This window comes from Arctopsyche grandis, chromosome 9 (genome assembly GCF_051622035.1).
Source record: "Arctopsyche grandis isolate Sample6627 chromosome 9, ASM5162203v2, whole genome shotgun sequence".
Classification (NCBI taxonomy): domain Eukaryota; kingdom Metazoa; phylum Arthropoda; class Insecta; order Trichoptera; family Hydropsychidae; genus Arctopsyche; species Arctopsyche grandis.
In genome coordinates, this window is record NC_135363.1 from 16,117,555 (window position 1) to 16,137,169 (window position 19,615).

Sequence of the window (19,615 nt, forward strand, 5' to 3'; positions counted from 1 at the left end):
TTGGAGATAAACTTGTGTATTACATAAAGTAATCAATATAATATATCGATTAATTATCAGTCCTTTGCCACGAAATGTAAATATTGTTCTTTCTAACAACTTTGGACTTGGATACAATCATAAATATAGGCAACGATTAATATGCAATTTTTTTTGTTTGGAAAATGTGGAAAATTTGACATGCATTTTAGTGACATCTATTGGTGAAAATGCTAATTAAATAATATTAAAATTTAAAAACAATTGATAATATAAATTTTTCATTGAAACAATAGATATCTACCATTCAATAAACATATACAAAATTTTAAATACATGAAGATTTTTATGATTCCGTTTTCTTTCATAAAAACTGGTTTTTGATGTGGTCAACTTGCTAAAACTATTCATCAAAATGCTAATTCGAAAATTGGGAACGTTTAAACAGTAAATCATGCATATGAGTCTCACATTGGATGACTAAGTGTGACTTAAACCACTCTATTCAAATAATGCCATGACTGTGTGCAGAAGACCCAATATGAGATATTAAATAAATAAGATGTAAGATGAATTTCAGAACGAATTGGATGGGATAGAGTGAATGGACTGATTAAATACACAAATAAAAAATTAGGTATACAGTTCATTTCATTATTTTTATTGTTTAAAATTTGTACAACAGATGTGTACAACAATAATATTCTTTGTGACGTTTCAAACGCAAAACTTATAGAATTTATCAATATGAGGTATTTGGCAAACTTGATTGCAATAAGTAAACACACACAAATCAAAGTGTGCCTGGAAGAAAATACTCTGATACATATACATTCATATATTACTAAAAAAAGTAGTAAAAACTTTTAAAAATTTACAATAAATATCTTAAAAAATATATTTTATGGTAAATGTATACACCTGGCATTTGACTATATACATACAAAACTATAGAGATATCTACATTTGAGCAATTCTCGTATGAAAAATACTTATTTTCTCAATGATGTTGTTAATTTATTTACCGATTACATTAAAAATACATTTGAAGAATACTCTATAATAACATATACATAACATATATATGTAGTTGACGTTGTAGTGCTGCCACAACAGAATATTTAATATAATCTACATTTTTATACTTGGTATTAATTTTATCATGTGAATTGATTGATTCAATTTATTGTCGATCAAAGAGCACATACGCTGCGTTTATATTATTTTATAAAATAGAGATCTACGCAGTGTAAAGGTATAAATAGTATAAATTTAGAGATATCCATATAATTTGAGCGAGCTTACATTTTTGTATAATTTCGTGATAACTTATAATTAAACGATAAATTTTCTTGTAATGTAAAATTATAAATTCGAAAAAATATCTCAAATAAAAAAATAAAGCTTTTATGAAAATGTATTAATTTACACAAACTGTGTATTAATTATTTTTTTTTGAATATTATGGCACTAAGCATTTCACACAAGATATGACTACTGGTCAAAATGACATTTTAAAATATAACAACTAATGTCAATAGACTTGATTTAAAGTTGATATTAGTAAAATCAAGAAACTTTTCAAACAAAGGAGATTTCTATGTTTAAAATAAATATACATTACGTTTAAATGTCATTTTAAGCGAAACCTGTTGTGATATAAAACATTTAGCACAAAACTAATGTGCTGATGAGATATTGCAAATAAAATTTATATTAAAAAATATGTCAACATTTAAAAGCGACATACATACATATGTAAATATGTAGATGAATAAATGCAAAGTTAAATACAATTTCACTTATTATATAAAGTTATACTCATACATTCACATAAGTAAAAAAAGGAAGCGCATGTGATAAATTAATTAATAAGCTTTACAAAAAAATTAAAAGACAAAAAAAGTTTAATTTACGATTCTCAATAATAAATATTTCGAGTTAATTCAATTCAAATATTGCAATACAATACTAACTACATATGCCTATTAAAAAAAACTTAACATTACATATATATTGATCACATCATCACGTTTTAAAGCTATACATTCGTGTTTTATAAAACTAACATTTTAAAATTAGAACTTAAAATAATAATAATGTTAGCGGATAGCAGACTGTGAGTAGAAATTTATAAAAATTTGTCTGCTTTTTGGACAACATAAAATTTGGGCTTACATAACCCACAAATTCACATAGTTTTTGAGTTTATATATATACATAATGTGTGTCTATTTGCACAAATTGTGTAGAAGAGCCTTTTCTGAAGCTTCACCTATTCGTTCCACAGCCTTCTCCGGTGGATTTTCGGATTTCCTCACAGCCTGTCGGTGGCTTTTCTCACCTCATGTTCAATTTGGAAATGTCAGACTCGAAGTTGGGATTTAACGTTTTGTAGGAAGGCGCTTTAGGTCCAAACTGATAAACCAACCTAGCCGTTGGCACCGAAACTAGCACACCTTGCTTGTAATGATAACGCATAGCTCTACTGAACTTTTCGAAAGACATCTTCTCATTGCTCTTTTTAACGCCCCACAGCTTGGCAACCTCGTCAGCTCTCACAAACCTGCAAACAAAATAAAAATACAAATTAATATCATTAAAAATTACTTTTTAGCTAAAAATTAGCAACTAGATAACAATGTACATAATATTATTACAATCAATTCACACGTTGCATCAGCACATGTCAAAATAATTAATATCAGCCAATTATCATCGCAGTTACAAAGTGCTACAGTGATTCTGCAAACACGAAACGATCGAATGACTTGTCTTTACTATTGCGATAATGCGCAATTCCTCACTACAAACTATTGAACATTAGCAAGTATTTATTATGTGGATGGAAGAGACTTGCTAGAGGTATTTGGTCGACCACATACATACGTACAACGATGACGATACATAAAACCAGTTTCGTGTAAACGACGTGACATATTGTAATAAGACGCAGTTGTACGTTTATTTTTAAACCTAAATATTAATGTATACTTCAATCAAAATAAGTAGGCACACGTCTAAGGCGTATTGTTCCAACCAGGATATTGCAATTGTAGCGGAATAGATTCCGGAATTCGTTGCCCTTCTTAGAATTTTCCATACGTGCAATTAAGTTGAAAAAAAATCAACGTGGAATGAAAGCTTGAATTTTGTAAGTATGAATTTTGGAAAATTGGTATTCGTCATTATATGAGAGTTTGTCGAACTTGAATGAGTGTGGTCCTGATATTATATAACACATACAACGAAATTGACTTTCAATAGAAAACGATGTTGAAGTAAGCATTCTGGGCGTGCTGAACTTTCGTTTTGATTCACGTCTTTGTATATAAAAAAAACTACTGTTTATTATATACTCTTTGCGTTGAACATGTGCGTAAAGTGCGATTTAAATAAATGTATAAATATTTGATGGGGAAAACCTGGCGGTTTCTAGGACAAATGTTTCTTGCAAACACGACCCGTCCGTAATACTGAGAAACGTTCAATTCGTTTTATATTTTCTTGGAACACACTTTTGCGAAACAAAAAAATGTATATAAAGCTGAGCAGAAAAACCTTCAATGTATCACCTTGAGAGGATGAAATTCGTCTCAAAACAAGCGGAGAAAGTCTTAGCTACCGGAATCAAAGACTATTTGTTGCATCAGCTATGAAGTTAAGCCATATTTCGAAGAATATTTCATGACTAGATCGTTTGATGGTTGTACCTCCAGCTCGCACAGTTATTTTTCGAATGTCTCCTATTCCAAGAGATATTCGACTTATCAACGAAATCCACATTCAAATTAAAATTAAAATTTTCCACCTTAGTGAGCGTAAATTATCGGATATTATTCTAACCTATTTGTCTGCTAGTCAGCGCTGATAATTATTTTCATAATTGAATCTGATGTATGACAGAAATTTTGATCTTCTCTCTTCCATTTGGGCCTCGCAAGGATGTTTTGTCATCTTCCAATATATAATTCCGAAAGAGACTTTGTATCTAGATATGTATGTTTGTTGGTTTGGGTCGTAGATTCCATGACGTATAATTTAATAAAAAAACAAATGAATATTCAAATAAATTTAATAAAATGTTTATTATTAGATTGGCCATGTTTAAACGATTTATATTTCAAATACCGAGCGAAGCCGGGTAAAACCACCAGTATATTATATAATATTATAAATTTTATTTTATTCTTTTTTTCCCTTATGTTCATTTTTTATGTATTTTCTTTTGTTTTTATCGTATTTTTCTGTTTTCTTTTCATTCTATGGATATTTTTTTCTTATTTAGGCCATTGTGGCGCATTAGGTTTTTCCTGTAATGCCACAATAGTCTAAACTAATGCTTAAATAAATATACATATATAAATATGTATGTATGTTTATATCGATGACAATATTGACAAAATAAAATAATGCAGGGAATTAATAAATTTAATCAGAATTGCATACTTTGTACGTTCGGGGGAATTTCGCGTTGATTTTATGATTTAAAAAATGTGCATGTGTGTGCGCGCGCATAACCATTTTGGTGAAGGAATTTGCAGCGCGTCGATTCGTAAAATGAATAATGGAATCCGGTTCAGGATCAATAAACTGAAAATGCATCTGCGTTCAAAAAGGCCCTCATTGTGCGCCCCTCCCCTGCGACAGCACTTCGACATTAAAAATTAAATAAATGAGAATAAAAAAAATAAAAATAAATAACCGTCAAAGTGCACGTCAAACGTCGAGGCGTTGACTGTGCCTTGCAGTCTCGGTTTGATCGATTGTGTTTAAAACTTTACGGGACGATCACCTCTTTGTCGAGATGATTTTTACGCTCGCCTGTACCTTGTACGCGTTTGTGTGTGTGTGTGTGTGTGTGTGTGTGCCTTTATTTTTAATTTAATTTTTTTTAAGTCCCTTACCTGGACCGAAACGAGTTTTTTTGGTTGCTGACGCACAAAAAGACCACCGGCAGTCAAAGTCAAATACGACTCTTTGTTTTCTTTCTTTTGCGGTGAAAATTCGCAGAGGTCACGGCCGTACTCAAAGGTAATATTTATATAAAGTATACGAATGTACACCTACGTTTTCAAATAAATGAAGAGAAAAACATCAACGCATACTCTGAAAAGTTTGCATGCACGTCGCAAACGACAGGACGTGCGAATAAACGCACGCACACAAACATTCACTAGAAGAGATAAGCAATAATAAACTATCGTAGAAACTGTTATCTGATTTAGTAAAAGGTTGAATATACTTGGAACGTTCATATTTCATAACAAATCAAATATTAGCAGTGTTGTACGATTGAGGAAAACATTACATATGTATATGAAATCGTAGTAAATATTTATATATGTACATATATCAAGATCGATACATTATAATATATTTATATTTACTAATTAGACAGTTAATCTGTACATCAAATGAAGACTAACGACCTTCCCGTTAAGCGTTGTTGATATTGTAGCGAATTTTCCTCGGGGGTTTTCGTTGACCATCTATGACTAATAAAGTCATCGCGAGAAGCAGGAAAATTGTGTCAGTAGTAAAAATCAGATCAGTGGAATAACGCGGTACAACGACTCCGAAATTCTCTATGCAAGTTCAACGACCACTCCGATAGTGTGTATATTTCATTCATAGACAGACAGACAGATTTTTTTCCGACACATAAATACATGTATAAACATGTTAATCCGCTTTAAATCCCAGAATGCGAAAGCCGAAGGAATGATACGAGCGCGACAAAGAAATATGTAAAAATTATGCAAATGACATTTAAAATCTCTGTTTGAGTGATATATTCATTTATGTGAACTTAAACATGTAATATAATCGGAAGAAGCTAACTTTGGAAATTCCATTCATAATGGAAAATTTATAAACAGCCAGAGAACAATAAAACATCGATTCAACTCGTCAATATTATACGTACAGCTTATAGTCTTATAGTAAGACACTCCAGGCTTCAAAAATACACTATTAATAATGTGAAAAACTTCACTTAAATGTATGAAAACAATCAAGATCATTTAAAGATAAACCTTCACGAAGCTAACTAAAAAAATGTCTCGCATTTCTTAAATTTCAATATTATATCATCATCATAATCATCTACAGCCATTCGCCATCCACTGCTGGATGAAGGCCTCTCCAACACGCTTCCACTCGTCTCTGTCTTGCGGAACTCTCATCCATCTCACTCCACACATTTTCCTAATTTCGTTTACCCATCTTCCTTGCGGTCTTCCTTTAACCCTTTTGCATTCTCTGGGGTACCATTCTAGCACTTATTTTATCCACCTCTCGTCCATTCTTCTAGCCACATGACCCGCCCATTGCCATTTCAATCTCTTCACTCTATCCACTATATCCACAACCCTTCTCATATACATACATATACCGTTCGATAATAATTAGAGCTCCAAAGTCAATCATGAATGAGTTGCTATTTTGTTTTATACTGTTATTTGTCGTCAAAAATATCGTTTTCATTGCAAAAATGAGATCAGAATGATAGAATGGTTTCTTTTAAACAAAGACATGTCTCCATTTATTAGTTAGTCCATTATTTCATTTAAAAGAAATGTTTTATATACCCATACATGTACCGTGTATAAATCTTACATCGAACTGTGCAATTTTGCACGTGTCAACAACCTAACCAGTTTTTACTCAATACAACTTTAGTCCGATGCAAAAATATGCAATGGAGGTTGTTGAATCTAATTTCTCGTTTGGGGTCAAAGTATTCAGCATAGCCTTTTGTCACTAAAGTTTTGACCCACAACACCGAAGGCTGTCTACAACTATTCGAATGGGTGTGCAGGTTTATTATTCGATTATCAGAGTGCAATAAAAACGAAGATGAGTTGCATTGAAAAGAGCACGTTTGCCGACATTCGAGGAAACGATTTAGTCAGAAATATACACGTGATACAAACCAATTAACAGCAAACAGCCAAGTTCAACGTTTACGGCCTCAGATAATACTCGTGGCTCGGTTCACGATCGTTTGTTTGCAATAATTACGAGAGGAGAGATCAACAAAGGTCGAACTGTGTGTATTGAACAGCATCGACAGCATCGACAGATATTAAACACTGCAGAAAGTGCGAGTTGCACAAAACTAACCCAACGTAGACCGAATGTGTATTTTGTATTTTAAAACCTGCTTGTACTTGGTTTTATGATAGAATTAGATGAATAAAATATTAAGCTATTAAACCTGAACCTTTAATAACTGGTTTGTTTACTTTATTACTTACATTCATACATATACATATATGAAGCAGACTGTAAATGTTTGATATGTAATACATATTCCATACATAAAATTTCAACTCTAAGAATACATAAGCATTTTTAATTGAATCCATTAAAATCGATTACAAATCCGATTTCTTTAGATAGTTGACGTTTTTTAATACTCCAAATCTGTTTCATTAAATTTAATGAATATTTATCAATTTTGTATACAATATGAACAACGTTGAATTAGCTGTAATATTTTTAAATCATATCAAATCGTTACTGACCCGTGCAAAATAATTAAATATTTATAATAATAATTATAAATATGTATACCACGGTTGAATTTCAAACAGTCATAGATAGGTTTGTGTGTCGATAATAAGAGATATTTCCTGTATAGGTCAAATGCGCGGAATTCCCAACATCAGCTGGCGTGAAAACCCACTGCTGATTGCACTATCTGAATATCTTGTTTATTAAAAATTCTATATTTATTTTTACATAAGTTTTATAATAATAACCCACATGAGATAGTTGCAATGCGTTTCGCCGGGACAATAACAGGCGGGTTTCCGCTTTAGCAATGCGAAAAATGAAAATTTCCATCACCTATGATATCTGCATATGTTTGTAGATTAAAAGCGCGAGTCACAGAAACGACAAAATAAAAAATATTAACACATCAACGTATATTTGTTATATGCAAAAAAAACGTCGTATATGGTATGTATTCAAATGCAAATGAAAGCATTGTCTTCGGATCAGGTTTTTTTTATATATTATATGTATATTTTTTAAATTGAACGACTACACAATAATATAATAGTTACAATATAACGGTATAAATTTATATTATTTATACCATCAATGTATTATTTGACACATTGAATAAATTTAAAAGAAAATAACAGGTTCATAGCAGATTGTATCATTGAATTTTAAAACCCCTGTAATATATATAGATATGTATATATTATTATATAATGGGCTCATTAACTATGATATTTATCAGCTATACAGCAAAATAATATTAATATATCATACATATGTATATGTAAACGTACTTATTGATTTGCATAATAAGAATATCTTGCAAATTTAAAACATGTTACTATCTTAAAGAGCAAAATACTAGACATATTTATAAATACGAAAACGTTATTTCAGATCGATAGAATCATTATATACCTTATTATATGTCCAACCGCATATATGTAAGTTGTGTTATATCAATCATATTCGTACATTGTAGTATTTATAATCGAAATAGGTAATTTTTAAGGGGCTCACCTAAATTTTCCCGCCGAATAGTCTTCCCATTTGATGATTCTGGGACAATAGTTGGGATTGAGCAGCAAATCGCGTAAGAATTCCGGCACAGACACGTTCTTGACCCTCTTCGGATGTTTCTTCCCGCTTCCCTTCGGCCTTCCCGGAGGTCTCTTGGTGACGACCAGCGGCAAAGTCTGCTCCATCATCCCAATATCATAATCATTCTCGATCATTCCACACTCCTCCATTTTGGGCTCGTACTCCTCAGCCACACTGTCATAACCCGAATCGCTCTGGGCCAAATTTCGCGGATACATCTCACTATGATTGTCAGAAATTTCCTTATAATAATAATTATCCAAATCCGTGAGATGCCTGCTACTGTGCAAGTCCTCCTCGTGACTATACCGGTCGACAATAGTCACCGGAACGACGGAATCCTGATCGGATTGAGTTTCAGCCAACAACATTTTGAGTTCGGCATGCAGATACTCGCCGATAATGGTCGATTCCAAATGATTCGCCTGAGAGTGCATCCTCTCGCAGAATGTTTGCACGGTCATCTTGGACAATTCGACCCCGGTAACATTGGAGAAACCGAACGACGCTATTTCGGCGACGGCGTATCCTTTGTTGGTGGCCGTTTCTATAATCCAATTCTTGATGTCTGCGCCGTTCCAATTGTGCACATGCTTCGTCTTCCATTCGGATGTGTGGAAGGCGCTGTCGTGAACTGTGAACATCCTAGTCAGGTGTTTGTCGCCTTGAGGGTAGACGCTGTCCTCATAGCTCATCGCCAGGTCTGAAGTGCAGATCTCGTCGATTCTAGTGAAGGTTACAGCTTGGGTCATGAAGTCGTTGGTGAGAGATGCCGGGTATTGGTCCACGTTGGGCAGGATGGTGGCTTCGTCGAAGCTGGGTTTGAACATCATGCAGAAATCGTCCTCGCCGTGGTAGTCCTTGGGGGCGTCGAAGCTGTAGTTAGGACTGAGCAGGGGGTTGAACAACATCATGGTTTTCTCATACCAATTGGTCCTATGTCGTTATGGTGGTGGTCTGGTGTTGGACGCGCAACCAGCCGAGCGTTCTCGGCAAGACTGACTCACCGCGACTGGCTCATGTCTTCTTATCGTTTCGCAACATCGGGTCCGCGGCAACGGCGACAGACGTCATCAAGCGATCGTCGATGGACACTCACCCGCGACAACTCGCAACACTTGTAGCCAATTGCGCAATTGGGTAGCTTCGATGGAAATATTACAATTAAAAAAAACAACGATACTGAGCCTCTAGACGTGTTATTAACCCTTGCGCAAATCGCTTCGAGGGTGCTTCAAAGTCGATTGCACCGCGACTTGTCTTTTTTCTTTATTATCTCTATGCGTTGCGTTGACAGCGTTGACACACCCTCTGAATAGATCACTGCTAGTATCGAATGCTATCAAAATCGCTATTGAAAGCAGCTTTTTTATTTTTAGAAAGGTTTTCACAATCTATTATATCAAATTTTACGGCAGCAAATTTGCTAAAAAATGTACGAGAACATTATTTATATATGTTACAGCAGAGAAATGTAATATTAATAGAAGGGGTTTGGTGCAAACGATCGAAAAGCGCCAGATAGATTAACTGGATGGCTGCTTTAAACGCAATTCTCGACTTTAAGAATGAAAAATTGCACATCAGATGACGAGTAACCTTTCGATGTGCACAGATGCAATTATTAAAATTGAGTTGGATCTTTCTGGCGAGTTTTTAATAATTTAATGAGGAAAAATTCGGAACTTAAGAGGGCTGGACAGCAGCGCCTTGTCCATACAAACGTACTATACTTCTCCCTACCTCAATTATGGCACTAGAGAAATTATTTTTTAATATGCTATGGATATCCACCATTGGGGTGCATCTATCGTTTTATTTTTTTTAATTAATTATTTTTTATAGGAGCTAGGAGCCGCCAAACATCTATAAAATCGCCTCTTTTTTACACCCACGAAAAGAGTCTAGCGTGGTTATTTAACGGTCGATTTTTAAAAAAATACGCCAATAGATGCACAGAAAATATCTTTCTCATACCGATGATGAAATTTTTTTAAAAATTGGTCCAGTTTTGGAGGAGAAAATAGTAGAATATGAACCCTCAATTTTGTCAATTTAAAACACGTTTTATCTGGTCAAAGCGCAACTGTCGCATTCACTCAATATATATATTGATATATATTGTCGCATTCGTATACAGGGTATAAGCGTATACAGGGTAGGTATGTCGGGACTTCGGGTAGATTTCGCTTAGTGTGAGTGCGAGCAGTGCGCACGCATAAGGTACACGTACAGTTAATCTGTGGTTCAGTTTGTCTGGCGCTTTTCGATCGTTTGCACCGCATCGCAATAGGTGTTCTTTTGTTGTCAAGTGACATTCTGTCCGCGAAACTTCTCTGTTTGTTTATATTACTCGCAAGATGGGCAAGCATCGGTAAAAATTGAACAATACATTCAAAAACACACAATAAACAACATGGGATACATTTTTATAAGTAAATTGATCCGATTGTATTCCGTGCGATGTAGCGTATTTATAGAGACGTACCGCGTAAAATTGACAATAATTATTTATTCGTAAGGGCCCTTCTATTCTTATTACATCTCTCTGTGTTACAGTGAGAGAATATTTCAAGTGCCTCGAATACTAACCTTTCCAAGCTCCAAATAATACAAAATAAATCCCTAAAAATAACACTGTTCGACACGAAAAATAGTTCAGAGATGAGATATGACTTTTCTTAAATTATAGATCTATGCCCAGTGAACACGAATCTGGTAATAAAAAATGTTGGTTGGCTCGAGATTCGGAGATACATATACATATGTGTTTTTTAAATCGCGCGATTTTTCTATATCTTGGGTGTTGTTCGGTCCATGTCTCAAAATATGTCAATTTCCTGTTCAAAATGAATATTGGAATCTATAGTCGGGTATTTTATCTTTGATTTGTAGTACTTTTCAGCTTTCAAATCTCTCTAAATAGTCGTCCAGTTCAAAGCAAATGTCAAAAGTACGTATTTTCACTTGGGATTTTTTCCCACTGTTAATACTATTTTATATTGAGTATTTTCTATTGAAACATGTTTATTGAGATGAGTGTTCTGGCCACAATATTTTTTATTTTCGTTTAAAAGGGTTAATTGGAAGTGTGCTGAATTTTAAATCGGTAAAATTGCGAGCTAAAGACAAGTACTATTATTTACTCGTATTTACACTAATCTGAAATGAATTAATAGAGATAATATATTAAATTGTCTTTATATGAAAATTAAATAAAATTCCACTTAAAAAAATCATATTTCGACTATTCTTGTGGATTAATAACAAAAATTCGTTTATTTTATTGAGGTAAGCCAGTTATCAATAGAATTTTTGTTAATCTAAAACAAAAGTCATATCTCGTCTTTGAACCAAAAAAAATAGTCGTCATTTGTCGAACAGTGTAATTTATAATACACCCATATATACTAACTAGAAAAAATTGCATGCCATAAATAATATTCCGTTTGTTACAGACATTACTACTAATCAGTAGATTCTTTGACAGAATCACTAATAACCATACTACCACACTTGTGAAGAGTTTCGGTGATTACAACAAAATGTCTATACCCTTCAGGTATAAACACAGATTACCTAAACACAATCTGCTTTAGGTCATCGACTTTAGAGAGTCTTTAATTAATATTATGTATTAGATGTATTATGAGCATTTATAAGAATTGTAAATAGGTTTTTGAGCTCTTTTCCTATTATGCTGTACATTAACATTAGAATGATAATATTATATAATACTGTGATTACTAAGAAAATTAAATTGAAATTGTAAAATAGAAAATGATCAGTAGATCAGTAGCTATTAAAATAGATATAAGATGTATTGTGAACATAATTTAGTAATAATAAAAAGCATTTAAAATAGTACAGAAAGTTATTTCCAGGCATGTGCCTAGTCTGCTGCACCTTTGAGCCGGCCCTGCAGGAATCCTTAATGCACCACAATGGTCGAAAAAAATTACAGAGATGAGAAAAAAATATATATACATATACACAAACAATATTTATACACAATAAAAAAGAAACTGAGGCATTATAATAGTAGCAGATAAATAAAAATTTGAAGTAATAAAATACAAAGTAGGGAATGTCTTGCATCTACAGCCAGTTCCAATAAATAAGAGCCAGCTGCAAATACAAAACATCCCTGCGAGGCCCAAATGGAAGAGAGAAGATCAAAATTCCACTCATACGTCACATTCAATTATTAAAATAAGGATGAGCGCAGGCTACCAGACAGATAGATTAAAATAATAACGTTCATCTACGATAATCTACGTTCACTAAGGTGGAAAAGCAACGATTTCATTTAGAAGTCGGATAGCTCTTGGAATAGGAGCCATTCTAAAATAAAGAACTGTGTGAGCAGGAGGTACAACCATCAAATTATGATGTCTACCATGCACATAATTATTAGGGACATCAAGTCCCAACTGTTCAGCAACGACGGGAAGCTACCACGTAGAAGCTGGAGAACAAAACTAATTAATGAGAAGTTTCTCCGAAGTTCAAGGGAATTATACCAAGTGTGGCCAAAAAGGAAGGAGTAGGGTAGAGATATGGGTAATATCCATACTCTTTCATGTATACTTATTAAAATACATTTATTTAATGAGTTTGTTAGAATGATTTTTAGTTATTGTAAATATATGTAAAATTTGGTGAACACCCGTCAACTGGAAGTGGAAGTTTACTCTTGTTATATTTTTCTTTGGTTGGGTTTCAATCTGAATATTTTTTATTTTATCTGATTTTGTTATGGTTGTGTAGAAATGGCTCTCACAAGGATAATGAGCGATCAAGCAAATATTAAATTTTCTAAAATCATATTGAGAGCATCATTTCAGGATTTGATACATGGTTTTTGACTTTTTACAAAAATACTCCAAAAAGTCATGAAGGCATTATAGAAGACAACAGGCTTCCAGAAATTTTATATTTTAAACAAAGAATTTCTGGGAACCCTTGGAAATGATGACAGCATTGCTTCTGAGGACTAAAAAACTGACTAAATCAATCTACAGTTCAAGTAAGCGTACCATGAATAAATAATTTGATTGTTTCTTCTATTCAAGCCCAATTAGCCTAATTTTTCTAACCAAATGACTGATAAAATTATCATGTATCAAATGTTATGGTCCTAAATTTAGAGGAGTGGATTTGCACAATCATTTATATGTATATATACATATACATATATCAATTCTTAGTAAGGAAACTTCCTAAATCTACATAAATGAAGCAAAAGAGTTAACTATGTATTACCTACTGCCTGATCTATTTATGTATTTTGTACGTAATGATTTAACCCTGAAGCAAATCAAAGCTGGTTTTTCCACATGGAAAAAATTCTCTTACTCTCGAGAAAATCTCTTCGTGGACTGGAATTCATGCAAATGTTTCATTACAGTGATGCCAGAGTTATTCGCTTAAAAACGATTCTGTATTTACTAAACTATACTTGTTAAATAATTAAAAAAAATTAATGAAAGATGCATACATTGCGGTATGTACAAACATGTTGAAATGATAATAATAATAATAAAAAAAACTGGATTGTACTTGTCATAGTGTACGCAATTCCTATCGACACTCATGATTTTACAGGCCTATGAGATAAAAGAAACAATAATGTTTTAATAATGTTAAAAATACATTACTCGTATACAAACTGTGTTATAATCATAACGCATTTTTATAATATTCCTTTTTGCTACTTTCTGTTAAAATACGATACCCACTTAATATGTCATAAAATTAAAATACCCATTAAGAGGGCTGGACATCAGCGCCTTTTCCATACAAACGTACTATACTTCTCCCTACCTCAATTATGGCACTAGAGAAATTATTTTTTAATACGCTATGGATATCCACCATTGGGGTGCATCTATCGTTTTATTTTTTTGATTAATTATTTTTTATAGGAGCTAGGAGGCGCCAAACATCTATAAAATCGCCTCTTTTTTACACCCACGAAAAGAGTCTAGCGTGGTTATTTAACGGTCGATTTTACAAAAAATACGCCGATAGATGCGCAGAAAATATCTTTCTCATACCGATGATGATTTTTTTTTTAAAATTGGTCCAGTTTTGGAGGAGAAAATAGTAGAATACAAAACCTCGATTTTGTCAATTAAAAACACGTTTTATCTGGTCGAAGCGCAACTGTCACATTCACGCGATATATATATATATATTGTCGCATTCACTCAATATATACATACACTCAATATATATATATATATATATATATATATATATATCGAAGAAAGGAACGGTAACAAAATTAAGGTTTCGGGTGTACAGCCCTCTTAATAAAAGGTTCAATAAATTATTCACATACATACATATCTATTATTCATAATACATAATTATATTACATATTGCAAATATGGTGATTGTCTGCAATATGTACGTTCATACTACTCGCCTGTCCATCTTTGAATGATATACATAAATATATTCTATTAATATACATTGTTTATACTAATATTTTCCAGTGGAAATACCTCTGTGGATTTTTAACCACGTGTTGCAAGTCAACGAATTTCCTCATGGCGCGTCATCGTGGATTTGTCCATTTCATTAAGTTATATAAGACGAAAAACTGCCGATTTGACCGAAACACAGATACACGAAAATATATACATATGTATGTAAATATATACATACATATATATGGCGAAACGAAGGTCGATACATACTTGTCCGTGAACAGTTGGCTAGAAACGAGTAAGTCGCCGGTAAAATTGATCGATATTTGTCAATAAACTGAAACCTGTTTCTAGTTCTACGGAAATTTTAAAAAAAGACGTCGACCAGAAAAACCCAGGAGTCTGAGTGAAAAAACCCCGACATAATAAAAAGTAAAGACTATAGATCCACAGTGGATTTACACTGAGCAACAAAAAATCACGTTTTTATTTACCGGAGCGCAGGCTAATCATTCTTTATTAAGTTTGACCCGTTTAATTCGAATAAGACAGTATTTTTTGTTGGCTTACTCTCGTTGAAGAGATATGAGCGTTTTAAAAAATATGTGCAATTTTTAGAGATTTTTAGCATTTGCAGTCTTCAAAATCAAAATTTAGTATTGCTGTGCCAAAAGTGAGTATTGGAATCAATAGTCAGATGTTTTTTCTATTGATTTTTTATTGCTTTAAAATACATTAATTAATTATCTAGCGAATTTTAAAAGTCCAAAATATATTTTTTTTACACATTTTCTTCTCGGGCTATCATGCATTTATTAAAACTGAATGTGACATTTTTCACCTTAGCGAGCATAGATTATCGGAGATTGTTTACGAATGGATCCTAATTCCAAGAGCTATCAGACTTCTCAATTAAGTCGTTGCTGCTGAGCCTGAACTCAATTAAATTGTTGCTGCTGAGTCTGAAATTCAGACTCTGAATGTGATATTTTCCACCTCATTGAACGTAGGTTATCGGAGATAATTTTAACCTATTTGTCTGGTAGACTCCGCTCATCCTTATTTTCATAGTTGAATGTGATGTATGAGTGGAATTTCGATCTTCTCTCTTCCATTTGGGCCTCGCAGGGATGTTTTGTAGTTGCGGCTGGATTTTATATGGATGTATATTGGTGCTGGCTGTAGGTGCAAGACACTCCTTACTTTGTATCTTATTACTTGATATTTTTACTTTATCTGATACTTTTATAATGCTTCAGTTTTTTTTATGATTGTGTATAAATATTGTTTGTGTATATGTATATATTCTTGTAATGCCAAAATGATCCAAACTTAAACTTAAATTAAACAGTTATATATTTCATTGTGTTTATGAAGGTTGGGTTTCAATCTGAATATATTTTTTTTATCTGAACATACTAATTCGAGTGGTAAATGATTTTAAATTACAATATGTAATCTTCGAGCCTCATCGCTCGTAAGTGAGTTAGTTGTCATATTCGAATTTAGGGGGTCCAACTTGTAAAGATTGATAAGATTACTCTCTGGTAATTTTTGTTGCCCAGTGTTCTGCAACGTTTCCACCGCGTGATGCAATCGATCAAAATTGTAGATATGTATTATTTACTTGAAAAATGCGATAAAAATAAACGATCGCAGACAAATATCGCATCGTTAAACTACTTCCGATTGACCACATAATAATGGTTGCAATAAAATTATAAAACTGTACATTTGAGAAAAATTTTATTTAATTTCGTTTAAAAATGAACCGAATATATTTAGAATTCTGAAAACACGCGTGGCGAATTTATCGATACACATTGATAAGATTTCTTCAAATTTTGCCACAGGAATTGATTCTCTGAAATTCGATGATGAATAATTCGTGTTCACTGGCATTAAAATGCATTATTGTGAAAAATACTATTAAACTTCTACAATATAAATTTATTTTGAAATCAGAAACAAATGATTGTCTTTATGTTTTTATTTTAAAAAATTCAACAAAATAATAAATTTCTTATATACATACAAAATTATATTTGCAATAAAATGATTCTTAGTTCATATTTACATATGTATGTACATTTGGTGATAGTATTTTTATATTATGAATCAAAAATAGATTTGGATTCTTATCTAAGCACGTTATCGATTAACTACCGGCCTTTTTCATTCACGGAAACTTGAGTGCGTGAATCATTCACTGTAAAATTGACAGGAAAAGTGTCAAGCTAATAAAGGCACTACCATTATTGTTCACTAAAACTTGTTTACAATATTAAGGGTGTCTATGACGAATGACCAATAATATATTTTGAACAATAGCGTGTGGGTAAATTTGCGTCACTGAGTTATTCAAAAATTTTCCTGGTCGCCGTTTATTCTTGAAAAATCAATTCAGTCGTCAAAATTGTGTTGTAAATATTCAAAAATAGCTAAATAAATATTAGCGAATTGGTTCAACAATATGATGAACTCCACAGACTCGACTCACACGCTCGGTACCTAGTTAGCACATTGAACAAAATGTGTATGGAAAAATTGCAAAAAAAAAATACAAAATAAAATATTTAAGATGAATCAAAAAATATTTTAATGAACGCGTCCACGTGTAAACTACGCATAAATTAAGCAAGGAAATTCAAAATTAAATGCCACAGGCACGTACACAACTAGGACGAGTTAAAAAATTCACCAAATCTCGAATAAAAAATTATTAACGACTTATTTATACGACTCGCTAACTCACACACACACATTCAAATGGCGACTTCGCATCGAAATGTGGCAATTTGCATAAACAACGTCGACACTGGGGAATCACCTGTTGAGAAAGAAACGTGCGATCTGCACGTAGGACACGAGGATCATGCAAATGAGCTCGTCTCCGACCTATCGATGGACCGACGACATCCTGAGACTCAATTTTTAAAAAACTATCGCATCTTATACGATACACAAATCTTGGCTTGTTCATACTTTATAAGCTCCATCAAAGATAACGTGCAAATCAAACAAACGCAGTTGTAAAATCACAAGAAAAATTTTCAAGTCAAGTCAGGTTAAGCTATGAAAAAATAAAAAGAAAACATAGAGTAATGACTCTGCCAAATATTTGCCACATTTATAAAAAAGGCTATGCATCTCGAAAAATGTATGCAAATGCTAATTTCAAACGTGCACTTTACGGTTCAATGCTAGACATTATTGAGATTTTTTCCTGTTAAACAAAAGTGCCGAACGAAGTTGTGTGATGCAAATCGATTCTTGAAAAAGAACCTCTATCGGCAAATAATAAAAAAACAAAAAAACACTACAAGATTGTCTATTTCGATATACCAAACACTCTGAGAAAAAAAATCGGTGGGTACATACATACATACATACATACATATGTAGTTATATCAACAATTAATGAGTCACATACTACAAGACTCGTAGAGAAAAATCTCTAGTAATTGATTATTGCGTAAAGTGTGATTATATTATATAATATTTATGCATAAAGAGGTTTAAAAATTACATGCTATTTATAAAGAACGAATTTTGTATATTTTTAATACATTTACAACTTAAATATTTGATATTTACATACATATGTATGTGTTAGGGATGATACATACATACTAATGCTTGCCTACTTTTACTATAGGTTACATATATATTTGCGGAAGTAATTTTATAAGATCTACAATTAGACTATAATCTTTTCTTATAAGATGTTTGAAATATTGCAAAAAATGATCGAGGTCGAAATTCTGTTGCCAATTTTAAAATCTTGTAGAATTGAGGCCTTGTGCGTTTGTCAGCTTATGCACTTTCAGCACCAAATTTCAAGGTATCAATCATATCGACCATGTTTTTATTCTATATTATATAAAGAAGAGGATATGAAGAGACATATGCAATTAGGATGGAGTGAATTCGGCGGATGAATGCCATTCTTAAATATAAAATGCCACTGTGTCTTCAATCATTGAGTTTTGCCAGTAATGACGTATGGAAGCGAAACTTGGGCATTGAACGCCAGAATGCTGCATTGAACCCAATGCACTAAAAGAAGTATGGAACAAGGAGAGATACGTGGGTGAGAAGTATCACAAGGGTAGTTTATATAATGGAGAGGGTAAAGAGATTGAAATGGCAATGGGCGGGTCATGTAGCTAGAAGAATGCAAGAAGTAATCAAGAAGCTTCGACCAATGCGTCTTGCCAGTGAAACGTATGCATGTGAAACTTTGGTATTGAAGGCTAGGATGCTGCATAAAGTCCAGTCCATTCTAAGTAGTATGGAACGCAGTATGCTTGGCATAACAAGTAGATATAGAAAACGGAATACGTGGGTGAGAAGTGTGGCAAAGTTGGTTGATGTAATGTTGAGAGAAAATATATTGAAATGGCAATGCGTGGGCATGTATGTAGGTAGAAGAACGGACGATAGATGGTCGAAAAAATTGCTTGTATGATACCCGAGAGAATGTAAAACAGTGGAAGGAAGACCGTAGGTGGAGTGGGTGGATTAAATAAGACTTATGTGGGATGAGATGGATGAAAGTTGCTCAAAATATGGAAGCG

At 32.9% G+C, this 19,615-nt stretch overlaps 1 protein-coding gene across 1 annotated transcript; it reads right to left on the reverse strand.

Moving 5' to 3' along the window:
- Positions 1-621: 621 nt before the first annotated feature.
- Positions 622-9,695, reverse strand: LOC143916357 (ETS homologous factor-like). Its single transcript, XM_077437411.1, has 2 exons — positions 8,518-9,695; positions 622-2,545 (listed from the first exon to the last, which is right to left on the reverse strand). The coding sequence occupies exons 1-2, from the start codon at positions 9,510-9,512 to the stop codon at positions 2,320-2,322; spliced, it is 1,221 nt and encodes a 406-aa protein (XP_077293537.1). The 5' UTR covers positions 9,513-9,695; the 3' UTR covers positions 622-2,319.
- Positions 9,696-19,615: the final 9,920 nt, after the last annotated feature.